Here is a 14,266-nt window from a genome sequence, read left to right on the forward strand (position 1 = left end):
TACTCTACTACACATTTTGTTTCTTAAAAAATCCTGAGAAACAAAATGTTTCTCAGACGGTCCTGAAATCTTGCTCTATAACAAAAAAACTGGCCAAGTGCGAGTCAGACTCACGCGCTGAGGGTTCCTCGGGTATTTTTTCCGACATTTTGCACGATAAATCAAAAACTTTTAAACAAAAAAAAAAAAACTGTTTTAGAATATACAGGTAAAGCCCTTTCATAATATGATACCCCACTTGGTATAGTTATCTTACTTTGAAAACTGAAACACATTTTAATTGACAGACTGACGGACAAACAGACAGACAACAAAGTGATCCTATAAGGGTTCCGTTTTTCCTTTTGAGGTACGGAACCCTAAAAAAATGCTATTCCTTCTTGAAATCGCGTGAAAATCCATTTGTAGTTTTCCTAACTACAACTCAGAACCAGTAGCCTTATTTTAGACATCACAGAGATCTTTCAATCTCAATTTTTCTCTCAGAGCTGAGCAAGCTTTTCTTCGGGACTCTTTTAAATAAGTAAAAGAAAGGACCCATTTTGTAATTGTGCCCGAGCGACTGCAAAGTGTTCTGAACAGAGGAATCGGTAAAATCACTTTAGATTTACTCCACACTGTACCACAGTCTACGACAAATATGAAACTTACAACAAAATCTTAAAGCTTCGTTTGCACTGGCAGGTGTCAAATGTGGGCTATAAAACGACTAGGTATGTGACGTGGGCTATCAAGCCAGCTGCAGCGTGACAAAGAGTATTTAAATCTTTGATCTCACATCGGTCCTAGTGCTTAAATCCATACTTAATATTGTAAATTCGAAAGTGTGTCTGTCTGTCAGTCTGTCTGCTACCTTTTCACGGCCCAACAGTTTAACCGATTCTGATGAAATTGGGTACAGGGTCAGCTTATACTCCGGGGACGGACATGGCTACTTTTTATCGCGGAAAATCGTTCCCACGGGATTCCCAAAAACCCATCCGCTTAATCGATTTGTATTTGAGTTGGTACCGAAAAAGCTTGCATCCCTGTAATTGACATAAATAACTTTTTATCCCGGAAAATCAAACAGCCCCACCGGTTCTTTAAAAACCTAAATCAACGCGGACGAAGTCGCGGGCATCTTGTAGTGCCTAATATTTGACAGATGTCGATTCAGGATCAAATTAAAAGCTTACTCACTCTAGTTTACTCTGACTGTATCTACATATTATTCATATACCACCAGTACTCATATTGTAAATGCAAAAGTGTTTGTTTGTCGGTCTAAATTACAATAACGCCACAACGGAGAAACGGATTGACTTGATTTTATTCATGGATTGAATTGATATAATTTTATTATGGATATAGTAAATTGAAGGTGACATAAGCTACATTTTGTAATGGGAAATCAAGCAGATAAACCCATGCGGACGAAGTCGTGAGTATCATCTAGTATTTAATATTATTGTGAAAAGCAAATTAAAGTCCCGGATACTCTATAAACAGTCTTTACTGTAACATAACCCAGAAAAATTGTGCATCTGGTAGGTATATAACGAATTAAAGTACCTACAATCTTATTTATATAGGTACAGAATGTATTTTTGCTACGAGGAGCACGGCTAGCTAGGGCTAGCTGCAAATGGATCTTGCATTCCATTCGAAAAAAATAACATACCTATTTATAAGTCCTTATGTTTTACTAACTTAATAGTAAAAATGTACACTTTACAGCATAAATGATAAGGTAACGGAAAACCAATACCCGTGTACGACAAATAAAACTTCAATACACCGTTCACTGAATATTCAGGAGCCGGGACGTCCGCGTGGACGGTCAAGCGAGTGAATTCTTTATGAGTTCTTGTATAAAGAATTCAGGGACCACCACAAAGTTTTGTCTTGTGAATTTATTTGAGTTTCGGTCGCCGGACGTCCATGTAACTTTGACACAAGACTCGCTCATTGAAATTTCTTACATGGGTTTATAGACTACAGGCCCATGTTCAAAAATGGATGGGTCATATGAACCACCAGGTGACGTATACAGGACGATATAAGAGCATAAAATAATAAGATTCAGCACTATGCCGTCACTTGTAAACTGTCCAACAGAGTGCTGGTGAGAATTCAAAAGTGCAGGTAGAGTGAGTACATTTTGGTCATATATTTTTGTACGGCATTTTTACCATCGATAGATCCATGAAAAATAATAAGAAAGCGCGCAGTGCCGTAAAAAAATGGTGCGCCACAAAGTCAGTAAATTTTTTGATTTTCCGACAATTTCCGGGGTAAATTTGGTCATTTAATTCTGTACGGCACTAGTTTCATACTGTTTCAATACAGCCTCTAATCCATTATTCCGCAACGCCGTACAAAAATCATGTGACAAGGGGAAAAAATTGAGGGTAGCAACCCCCTCTCTTTCCGTGGTCCGGGGGATGATTTGAAACAACATAAAATTAATTTATTTTGAAAGTGTTTTATGCATAGATAATATTTTTTTACATGCCGTACATTTTCGTTGGTCCAAAGGTTTGTAGGGGATGTGGATATTATATACACACCCGTTCACTTCAGTTAGACGGCATAGTGATTTTATCATATTATCAATTGTTCTCTTCAAAAATATGTTAATGCCGTACAGTATCAGATGGCCATAAAGTACTACACCCTTAAAATGGTAGCGTCATTTTCATCAGCCTAAAAGATATGGTCTGCATTAAAATGTACGGCATATTTTTTTCCTAATTTATTTATCTTAATACTATTTAAAACAAGGGAAAAGCGTAGAAAATTGCTATATTTTATTAATCTATGAATATTTAAACTTTTGCAATAATTTGAAAAATTTCAGTTTTTGTATTTCTCTATAATTTTTTTTAGAACAGTTTCTTTTGAACGGCAATACTATACAACAATAGTATTTTACACTATCATGTTAAAAAAAAAGTTGCCGTACAGAGTCAAATGATTTTACAGCTTTAAAAATCAAGTATACCATGAAATTAAGATAATTATTGATACACATTCAAATGAACACTAATTTTTTGACGGCATTATTTTTAATAGTACTTTTGAGTGCTAGATAATGTTTTGGAACCAAAGCCGTACTTTTTCAAATCACCCCCCGGACCACGGAAAGAGAGGGGGTTGCTACCCTCAATTTTTTCCCCTTGTCACATGATTTTTGTACGGCGTTGCGGAATAATGGATTAGAGGCTGTATTGAAACAGTATGAAACTAGTGCCGTACAGAATTAAATGACCAAATTTACCCCGGAAAAGGTCAGAAAATCAAAAAATTTACTGACTTTGTGGCGCACCATTTTTTTACGGCACTGCGCGCTTCCTTATTATTTTTCATGGATCTATCGATGGTAAAAATGCCGTACAAAAATATATGACCAAAATGTACTCACTCTACCTGCACTTTTGAATTCTCACCAGCACTCTGTTGGACAGCTTACAAGTGACGGCATAGTGCTGAATCTTATTATTTTATGCTCTTATATCGTCCTGTATACGTCACCTGGTGGTTCATATGACCCATCCATTTTTGAACATGGGCCTGTAGTCTATTAGTAGAACACGGTTTTTACAATGGTGTTTTACTAAACCTCTGCAGTAGAATTTTGATTTAAAGAATATAGCCATGTTAATCATGATTAATACTCTCTCTCTCTCTCTTCTCAGCTTGAGCGCGTTTGGAACCCTCGTAGCTTTGGTTTTAAGTTACGTAATTAATTATCACCACTCCATAGTACAAATTTAACAATTTCGACCATCACAAGGAGTACAATTGTACCTACTTTGAATAAATGATTTTGACTTTGACTTTGAAATACTCCCCCTTTGCCCTCCAACTAAGCGGGTGACGTTTGAACCACCACCAGTAAAGCGAGTGAATTCATTATGAGTATAATATGAGAAGTGAAAATTTATAAAGCGCTTTTTAAGTACATACTTTTAATAGATTTTTAAGCTTACGTTAGGCAAGTCTAAAATTAATTAAGGAATGCTCATGGAATACTCTGATATTACTCGTGTTATTTTCTAGTTTCTGTCTAGGCTGTGCATTTATAGATCAGTCAGTCAGTTACGACAAGTGTTTTATATAGCCTAGCTTATGCCCGCGACTTCGTATACGTGGACTACATAAATTTCAAACCCCTGTTTTACCCTTTTAGGGATTAAATTTTCAAAAATCCCTTCTTAGCAGATGTTTATGTCATATTAGCTATCTGTATTCCAAATTTCAGCCCGATCAGTGTAGTAGTTTGAGATGTGCGTTGATAGATCAGTCAGTCAGTCAGTCCGCTTTTCCTTTTAAACATACAGATTTTTAAAAAACGGGTACCAGAAGGAGCATGCCAAAAAGATTGCACTTTCGGACACTTAAAATAGAAGTCGAGACGTTAGAGGCAACTTAAAAGCTACTGTTCCCAATTTTTCCTACGGGACTGTCATTGTCTTAGCTCTTAGACTATTATATAAAGGCCAAACAAATATAATACAAAGTTATTCGTTTGTTTATTATTAGCAACTACGGTAACGCGCCACCATTTTTAACCCCCGACCCAAAAAGAGAGGTGTTATAAGTTTGACGTGTGTTTGTGTCATCGTAGCTCCTAAACTAATGAACCGATTTTAATCTAATTTTCTTGTTTGTAAGGTGGCTTGATCGAGAGTGTTTTTAGCTATAATCCAAGAAAATCGGTTCAGCCGTTTGAAAGTTATCAGCTCTTTTCTAGTTACTGTAACCTTCACTTGTCGGGGGTGTTATTTTATAATTTCCACTTGTTAGGTATGTAATCTATATCGAATGTGTGTTTATGTATTATACACCCTAGCGTAAGAATTTGTTTTCACTTTTATAAATACGTTGATTGATTTGTATGAGTTTTGAGTTTTATAATATCTTTGCCTAGCTTATGACCACGACTTCGTCCGCGTGGACTACACAATTTACTACTCTCTATTTTACCCCCTTAGGGTTGAAATTTTCAAAAATCCTTTCTTTGCGGATGTCTAGGTCTCAATTGCTATCTGCATGCCAAACAGTCCGATTCGTCCAGTAGCGTATCGACTGATTACGGATTAATTTCGGCCGGTTGCAATTTTACTATATAAAAGTATAAAAGCAAAAAATTGTAAAAAAAAACAGAACAATGAACAGTGTTTTGCTAGTGCGGCGAGTAGCAAACGTTTTTTAAAAAAAACCTAGCCAATCGTTTAGAGCGTATCGTAGAGCTGTGAATTTCGAAAAATGCGTAACAATATTCAAATTTTCGGTAACAATTGCGCCTTTGTCCGAAATTTTAGTAAAAATAGAACAATAATTTAAAAAGAAAACAAATATTAAATTGTAAAATTAATTTGGGGCACCGTCAACAATAGAATTTCTATTGTGTTTTTATTCTGTGGGAATTTAAATTGTCTTAGTCCTTGGGATTTTCAATTTCAACCGTGAAATTTTTACTATTTAGTTCGTTTTTTTGTCCGGGCGGTCGTGTTTAATTTTTTTTAGTATTTATTTTAGTTTTCTTCATTATGTCTAATCAATTTTTTTTGTAAAAAAAACTGGACGCAAGGGCGACATAAAAGACAAGGGGTCGTCGATAAATAAAATTAGTGAAATTCAGTTTCATTCGAGTGAAGATTTCAATTAAAGTAAGGCAATCTAATTTCACACGGAGCTGGCTATAAATGGCGTTTCATATTAAACTCAGATCAGTATGCTTAGTATGAGATTTTACATCTCGCTAACGTTCATAAAATCGAAATATAACGTCAAAGTAAAATGAATACATTAAAATTCTTATTTTTAACCCCCGACCCAAAAAGAGGGGTGTTATAAGTTTGACGTGTGTATCTGTGTATCTGTGTATCTGTGTATCTGTCTGAGGCATCGTAGCGCCTAAACGAATGAACCGATTTTAATTTAGTTTTTTTGTTTGAAAGGTGGCTTGATCGAGAGTGTTCTTAGCTATAATCTAAAAAAATTGGTTCAGCCGTTTAAGAGTTATCAGCTCTTTTCTAGTTTTCTTGTAGAAAAGGAGGTTGGATAACCGTTAGGTTCATAATATTATGTCAATAGACAAATGTCAAGCTGTCAAGATGGACGTTGCCTAAATACATAATTATTTATTTCAAAATGATGTTTTGGAAAACTCAAATACTTTGGATCGTCGGGGGTGTTATAAATTTTTAATTTACACTTGTACAGTCAATAATTCAGCATCACAAATTTTAATTTTACAACGTTTGCATTTAGAGCGCTGGCTGTAGATTGGACAAACTTGTATGGAATATGGAATGTACAGCGTTGGAAGAGGAGCCGTTGGATTTAGGCGGCGCTAGACCGAGGCGTACGGAACACCTATGCTCAGCTATTGGCATCCATCTATTGATGATGATAATGATGAAGGACTATTTTACTTTAGCGGTAGATGTATTCTATTTGGCTATGTTTATGTGAGTGCACACATACACATTGTTATAGAAAGAAAGAAAGAAAGAAAATGTATTTATTTGTTGTTGGTGTCACAGATAAAAACAAAGTATACAAATATACATTTTCATCTGTGACACCACCCCAAATGGGTGTACAGCTCAGCATTATGTCCTGCATCATATGCAGGACGCTGATTTTCAGCTGTGACCCGGGTGACGCCACAGTCACAACAGTGAGTAAATTAAAAAATAATTTAATTTAAAATTGTAACACCGATTTTAGTACTCGACCCGAGAACTAGATGGCGCTAGTTACCCGGTACTTCGCGTTACCGTGAGCCGCGGGTCAGTTGTATATATCGGCTAGCATATGTTTGTAAAATCAATCCAATCAATTCAAAAGCAATTCTAATCAAATCATTCCAATCAATTCCTAATGAATTCCGAGTCAGTTCCGGATTCCTTCGCTCGGTACTCAAACGAGTTACGAACTCTGCATCCACATCTGTTGGGACAGAGTTAAACGCTAGTTTCAGTAGTACCAACGACATAGGTGGCACGAACCCCTGCATCCACATCTGCTGGGACGGGGCGTTCCGGAAACCTACCAACCTTCATAGGTGGCACGAACTCCTGCATCCACATCTGCTGGAACAGGGCGTTCTGGAAGCCTACGAAGTGTCAAACTATAAGATTGTACCTAAACTAAGTGGTGAAGCAATATATATAGTTTCCGTCTAGTTCGACCTCGTGTTTTCTTCATCGCCTGCCTAACCTCCTCTACAAATTGGCGATCCAACGTGCGGCTGGTCCAACGCCTCAATAAATTGGCGATCCAACGTACGGCTGGTCCAACGCCTTTACAAATTGGCGCCCAACGTGGGGCCGATCCGACGCAACGGCCGACGCGACTACAGGCGACATATGAAGGACGACGAAGAAGTCTTTGATGAAACGTGTATCTCCGTGGACGTGGATCCACACAACATCTTCAAACTCTGTGAAGAGAGTTTCTGAACTACCTTGATGTCACTGTTGACACTATACGTTCGTTAGAATGGAACCAGTATCTTCGCCTTCGCTTCATGAAGACAGTCAGACAAATACGCTGTCAGACTAACCTTATAGTCCGCTCATCTCTTTGACACTCAGCCCACTGAAGAGGAAACACTTTGAACTTTTTGATGATTATTATCCTGTACTAGATGCTCTATATGAAGATGCTATGGAAAGCTGGAAAATTATGGCGACGCACCCAAATTTTTTCTTACCAAGAACGAAAACGTGTTCAATCCTAATGGGAAGCAAGCTACTTTGTCCTTGGAGCAGTTTCAGTGCAGGGGGAGGGTGGATAAGCACTTTGTTAACACAAAGCCTGATCGAAGATTTAAGAGATTGGATGGACGAGAATAATTTCTTACCAAGGCTAACAACGACAATTCCTCGATGCCATCGAGAAAGATCTCCAAAGAACGACTACGTACAATCAACTTCCTGTCTCTCTCGTCGGGACGACTTCGCAGACAGAGGGGGAGACTGTAACACCGATTTTAGTACTCGACCCGAGAACTAGATGGCGCTAGTTACCCGGTACTTCGCGTTACCGTGAGCCGCGGGTCAGTTGTATATATCGGCTAGCATATGTTTGTAAAATCAATCCAATCAATTCAAAAGCAATTCTAATCAAATCATTCCAATCAATTCCTAATGAATTCCGAGTCAGTTCCGGATTCCTTCGCTCGGTACTCAAACGAGTTACGAACTCTGCATCCACATCTGTTGGGACAGAGTTAAACGCTAGTTTCAGTAGTACCAACGACATAGGTGGCACGAACCCCTGCATCCACATCTGCTGGGACGGGGCGTTCCGGAAACCTACCAACCTTCATAGGTGGCACGAACTCCTGCATCCACATCTGCTGGAACAGGGCGTTCTGGAAGCCTACGAAGTGTCAAACTATAAGATTGTACCTAAACTAAGTGGTGAAGCAATATATATAGTTTCCGTCTAGTTCGACCTCGTGTTTTCTTCATCGCCTGCCTAACCTCCTCTACAAAATAACTTTAACCACAATATGTGTAGTATGCGTGTATACACATAAATATATATATATATATATATATATATATATAATATATATAAATAATAATAGTTAATAATATAAGTATATATATACATATATATAAATAAACAGTTATAATCTTATATATTATATAATAGAAATATAATATATGTAATATACATGAATAAATAAGTATGCAGAAAATAGTAATCTAGATAATGGATGTTTCAGCCGCAATATTTTCGAACTCAATTTGCTTGAATAATATAAACTTTTTCAATTTGTACACAAAATTAGCTTTGCTACGAGAATTCCGGATTGGTGGAGGAATATTATTCCAGCAACGGGTTGCGGCGTACTTGAAGCTACCCCTAAAAGCAGCAGTGCAATGGCGGGGGACACTGAGGATTTCGCGTGTGCTTCTAAAATTATCCCTATCTTCATGTGCTCTTACTAATTTCTCAAAAATGTATAGTGGCTTACCATTTTTGAATACATCAAAGAGTAAGGTTGCGAGATGCACCTTCCTCCTCGATTTCATCTTTAGTAATCCGTGCTTATTCAAAAATGGTGTCACATGAGTTCTAGGGGGGATACTAAAACAAAAACGGGCACACGCATTCTGGACCCTTTGGATGAGTTTGCTTGTCCTGGCTAATAGTCGAGGCCCGTAGACTGCATCAGCATAGTTCAGTTTAGATAGAACTAGACTTTCAACTAGGCGAGTACGAACCTCTTGACTGATGTACTTACGAATCTTATATAGAATTTTTAACCGATAAAAACAGTTGCGTACCACCATAGCTACGTGTTTCTCAAACCTTAAATCTGAGTCCATAGTTAAACCCAGGTTTCGGGCTTCAAACACACGCTCTAAACTATTACCCTTCAAACATACGCTAGCTGATTCAAATTTAATCTTATTTAATTGCGCCCTAGATCCAAAAAATAAAAGTTTCGATTTGCTAGGATTAAGAACCAGTGAGTTTTTATCTGACCAATCTGCTATTCGTTGAAGGTCTTCATTGACCCTCTGAACTGCCATTTGGTACTCACTCGGTTCGAACGAGATATACACCTGCAGATCATCCGCATATGTATGAAACTTACAATTCTTTATATTTTTAACAATATCGGCACTATACAGAATAAATAAAAGTGGGCCTAAGATCGATCCTTGAGGGACACCTCTGTTTACATTTGCAACAGAGGAACTCTGTTTCTTCCCATCACCCTGTGTAACTTCTACATATTGCGTTCTATTGCTCAAATAACTATTGAACCATTTAACTGTGTTAATGTCGAAGCCATAAAACGATAACTTGGATAATAGCAGTGTTGTGTTAATAGTATCAAACGCACGCGAGAAATCTAATAAAACTAATATGGTACACATTTTTCTATCTAGAGCCGTCAGTATATTGTCTGTTACATCCAAAAGCGCGGTAACCGTTCCCCTTCCAGCCCTAAATCCTGATTGCATTTCTGGTAATAAATTATTGCGCTCAAGATATTTAGAAACCTGTAAGTAAACCACCTTTTCTAGTATTTTCGATGCACAAGGCAATATACTGATTGGGCGTAGGTCTTTTAGACTAACTGGACTTTCCACTTTAGGGATAGGACGAATAACTGCTATTTTCCATGCATCAGGAAAAGTCGACGTTTCTATTGATGTATTGACGATAGAGGTGATGACACCAAGACTTTGTGGAAGGGTCATTAACAACATGTCAAGTGTTATCTCATCAGTCCCCTCGGCATTAGAATGCAGATTCTTAATAATTTCAAAAATCTCCGCTTGACTAGATGCGCAAAGTGTGAATGTAGTAGGTGTTAGCCTGTCAAATTCGTATAGAGTAAGCTGAGATATAGTCATTTCATTTCTGCCTGGTATATCTAAGAAGTGTTTATTAATCTCATTAGGATGACAAAGGTGAGCAGGCAGATTTCTACCTTTTTTAGGGAGTACAGAGCTTTTAAGATTACTCCATAAGACCTTAGGATATTTAATTTTATTATTTATGTCATATGTAAAGTATGCGCTCTTTTCACTATCTAATGCCTCAAAAACTAATTTTTTATACTGTAAATAATTCTCTTTATTCCCGACCGTTTTCATGGCACGCCACTTCAGATGCGCTTCATCCCTCAGTTTCATCATATGCTTTACAGTATACGTGATCCATGGCTCATTGCGATCCTTTGCCAATCTAGTTCGCTTGGGAGCATGAACGTCGAAAAGAACTTTAAGAGAACTATTAAGAGACGATACCATTAAATTGACGTCATCCATAGATGTTAGTAACGCCCAAGGGATCATACCTAGATTCGTTTTAAATGCCTCGGGAAGTATATTCTGTAGTGACCTGTGAGTTACTAACTTCGGTGGAATTTTCTTTTTCTTGAGATTTAGTGTACACTCAAGAAAAGCATGACTACTTAATGTGGGTATAGGCCAAACGCTAACATTAACTACAGGAATATCGGTACAAATAATGTCAATTAATGTTTCACTATTTTCTGTAAAATGGGTTGAAGTGTTAACTACTTGCGTTAATTGAACTGTATCCAAAAATGAGATAAGTTTTTTAGTCTTAGCATCGCCTTTCCTTATGAAATTTATGTTAAAATCCCCCAAGACACAAATTTTATCATAACTCGACAAAGACTGAATACTCTCGGCCATTACATCAAGAAAGACGTCTGTGTCGAACCATGGCGGTCTGTACGCCGTGCCAATTGCTATTCTTAATGCATTGATTTTTATACTAATCCACATTTGCTCAACAGAGTCATGTCGTGGCACCTTACAAGTGCGTACATTTAAACCTCGCTTGATGTAGAACCCGACCCCTCCCCCGCGGCCCCCGCGCACCGTGTCCGGACGTGGTACGTGTTGCAGACGATATCCTGGTACAGAAGGCGCGCGCCCATCCTCGTCCGCCCGCAGCCATGTCTCATTAATCGCCATTATATCTACGTTAAACCGATCCATAGCCACTACAAATTCCTCATGCCGAGTTCCTAAGGAACCAGCATTAAGGAAACCAACTTTTAATAATTTATGCACTGCGAATTCTATTTATATATTTTAAGTCTAAAATTAAAAAAATACGAAATATCAAAACTTTAATTCTAATCATAATAAATCGGTTTATCCATGTAAAAGTTTTCAAATTAAAATCGTGAAACATTATTATAATAATATAGTATATATATAATAATATATTAAAGAGTAGTATATTATAATATGTATAATGTAGGCAATACGTAGTAGCTTTATGTTTTGTAAGATAATATATTACTGATTTATGCTTATGTGTATAGATGCGTATATATGTAAAGTATACTCGTAAAACAATAAGAAAATTATAGCTACACAATATATCTATCATATCTATATAACTTAATCTACTATCGGCTTTTTTAAATTGTAACAAAACTAAAAAGATATAAATAACATAAAAATCATTGCTTCTTACAAAAAACCAGTCGTTTCTCAGAAGTCCTATGATAAAACATAACGAAATTAAAAGTAAACACATTAAACTGTTCCGTTTCCAAAAAACTTGGTAATGTCATTTGGAGTGCGTATACGGCACACTTCACTTCCATCTTTGCGTCGTGCGTAAATGCGACCATCCTTCGTCCAGACATATCGCCAACCATCACGACGGCCCAGTTCGCGCGTCTTATAGAATAGGTGTTTGTTGGCTGCTGTAAGACGTTCATTTACATAAAAACGCTTAGATTGCACTGCCTCGATAATCCCTGAAGTGTCAGCGCCACGGCGCACCCGCGCGGCGCGGAGCAGGTCGTCGCGCACCGAGCGCCGCGCCAGGCGCACGACGATAGCGCGCGGCGGCCGCCGCTGCCCCGCCGCGTCGTCAGCGATGATTCGGCGAGGACCCAAACGCTCTGCACTAACGATATCACGCTCCTCCAAACTCAGCCCTATTTTTTTTGCAACTAGTAGGGCAATGTTAATGGTACTCTCTCCGCTTTTCTCGTCCAACCCTGCGATTTCAACATCGTTTAACATGTTGTCTTGTTCACGTTCGTTAAGCTCTAGTCGCAGTTGCGAGATAATTACCGATTCAGCTACACTGTTATCCTCCGCAGGGGATCTCTTTTCTAATTTTTCCAGTCTTTCCTGTAATTCCATTCTATTGTCTGGTAGAATCTTCTGCTCTAAAATGTCCAGCCTCTCCTCAATACTAGACACTCTCTTATCAAAACCGGAGATGGTCAAATTCAGCCGCGAGAGCTCTTGGCGCATTGAGCTCATTTCGCGTGTAACCAGCTCTCCCAGTAATTTGACTTGACGTGCGAGAGATTTAGGCGAGCTGTCATCGTCTGCATCTTCGAAGGATTTATGCTCCTTTTTACTTGAAGGACGGACAGTCACATTCATAAATTCATCCTCCTCAGATGTTTCATAATTTTGAGACATCATGAACTTCTTTATACAAAATATTTACGTAAAAAATAAAAAAATAAAAAATCACCAGTAAAAATAATAGGCAAAGGCAAAAGGTGAATGACCTCGACGCGGTTGCGAACTTCACGGGGAACAGTCTATGTGTGCGTAGAGAGCCCTGCCACGGATTTGGATTTGTCAGGAATGCAGTAACTAGGTAATAATAATAAGTTCGTTATAAACACATTTTTGTTGAATTTAGTAGTAAATCTAATAAAAACTGTACCTTCACTGTATCACCCACTTTTATCCAGTATTGTAGTTCATAGTTATTTCGAGTCCGCACTGATTTGAACACATAAAACATTAAAACATAATTATTTTCGACGGAGCAAACTTTTTGTTTTGTTTACGCGGTAATGGCCGTCGAAATACCGGCCAATAATAAATAAATTAATTAACAAATAAATAATTATAGTGTGCATGGCACCCAGTTTCGACGCGGTTTACGTTTCGCACACAAATGCGTTAACGCTTATCGGTACACTTACTACTACAACCAAGGCTGAGCGGTCATCGTGAAATAGAACATAAATAAAGTATTTCGAAAGCCCATCAACGTTGGTGAGATGTAATATCTCATACTAAGCATCCTGAACTCCGCTTTAAATTAAGTTTAAGACTTCCCAAGTTTATTAGCGGTCTAGGTGACACAGCAAGACCGAGGATGGAAACTTTTGATAAACTTAATGAAAGATGTTATTACGACTTACGTAAGTATGCAGGATCTGGGAATTCACCGCATTTTACTCGCGTGAAAATTTTTGGTAGAAATTGTGTGACAATGGAAGGGGTCCAATCCTCAGCAATGAGTGCACTGTGAAAAAACCTGAAAATCGAACTGTGCAAAAATCTAACCGGCCCTAAAATCTTATCTAAGATCCAAGCCAGGCTTGTGTATTTAGAGCTCCCGCAAATTACAGACTTTCTATCGGTCAATAGTTTAGTTGGATTGTTCAGAATAAGAATCTGACTATAAAATAGATTATTTGCGGGGATCTCGTCTAGTCTATAAACTACGCAAAATGGCATTTGCAACTTCAAATTGGACTACTATTTTTATAGCACCTTCAATTTATAAGCAATCAAAAACTCACATCAAAAATTATTATTCACTACGTGCACACGAGTAGAGATCGTTGATGGAAATCCACAAGAAGATAACTTTAGCTCCCAACAATAACTTGAAGTACCTACCTACTTAAAATAGAACTATTCTTTTCTTAGACATTTACTCGGAAACGCCTGAGTTTCTAGTATTTTTATTTAGACACGGAAGA

The 14,266-nt window shown here is 37.8% G+C and overlaps 1 protein-coding gene across 1 annotated transcript; it reads right to left on the bottom strand.

Moving 5' to 3' along the window:
• Nucleotides 1–12,050: 12,050 nt before the first annotated feature.
• LOC123872089 lies at nucleotides 12,051–12,959 on the bottom strand. The gene has a single exon (XM_045916219.1). The coding sequence runs from the start codon at nucleotides 12,957–12,959 to the stop codon at nucleotides 12,051–12,053; it is 909 nt and encodes a 302-aa protein (XP_045772175.1).
• Nucleotides 12,960–14,266: the final 1,307 nt, after the last annotated feature.

Source organism: Maniola jurtina, chromosome 14 (assembly GCF_905333055.1).
Source record: "Maniola jurtina chromosome 14, ilManJurt1.1, whole genome shotgun sequence".
Lineage (NCBI taxonomy): Eukaryota > Metazoa > Arthropoda > Insecta > Lepidoptera > Nymphalidae > Maniola > Maniola jurtina.

What these genes read in the sequence shown, in the direction of transcription:
- LOC123872089 (XM_045916219.1), bottom strand. Translation starts at nt 12,959, where the DNA reads ATGTCTCAAAATTATGAAACATCTGAGGAGGATGAATTTATGAATGTG.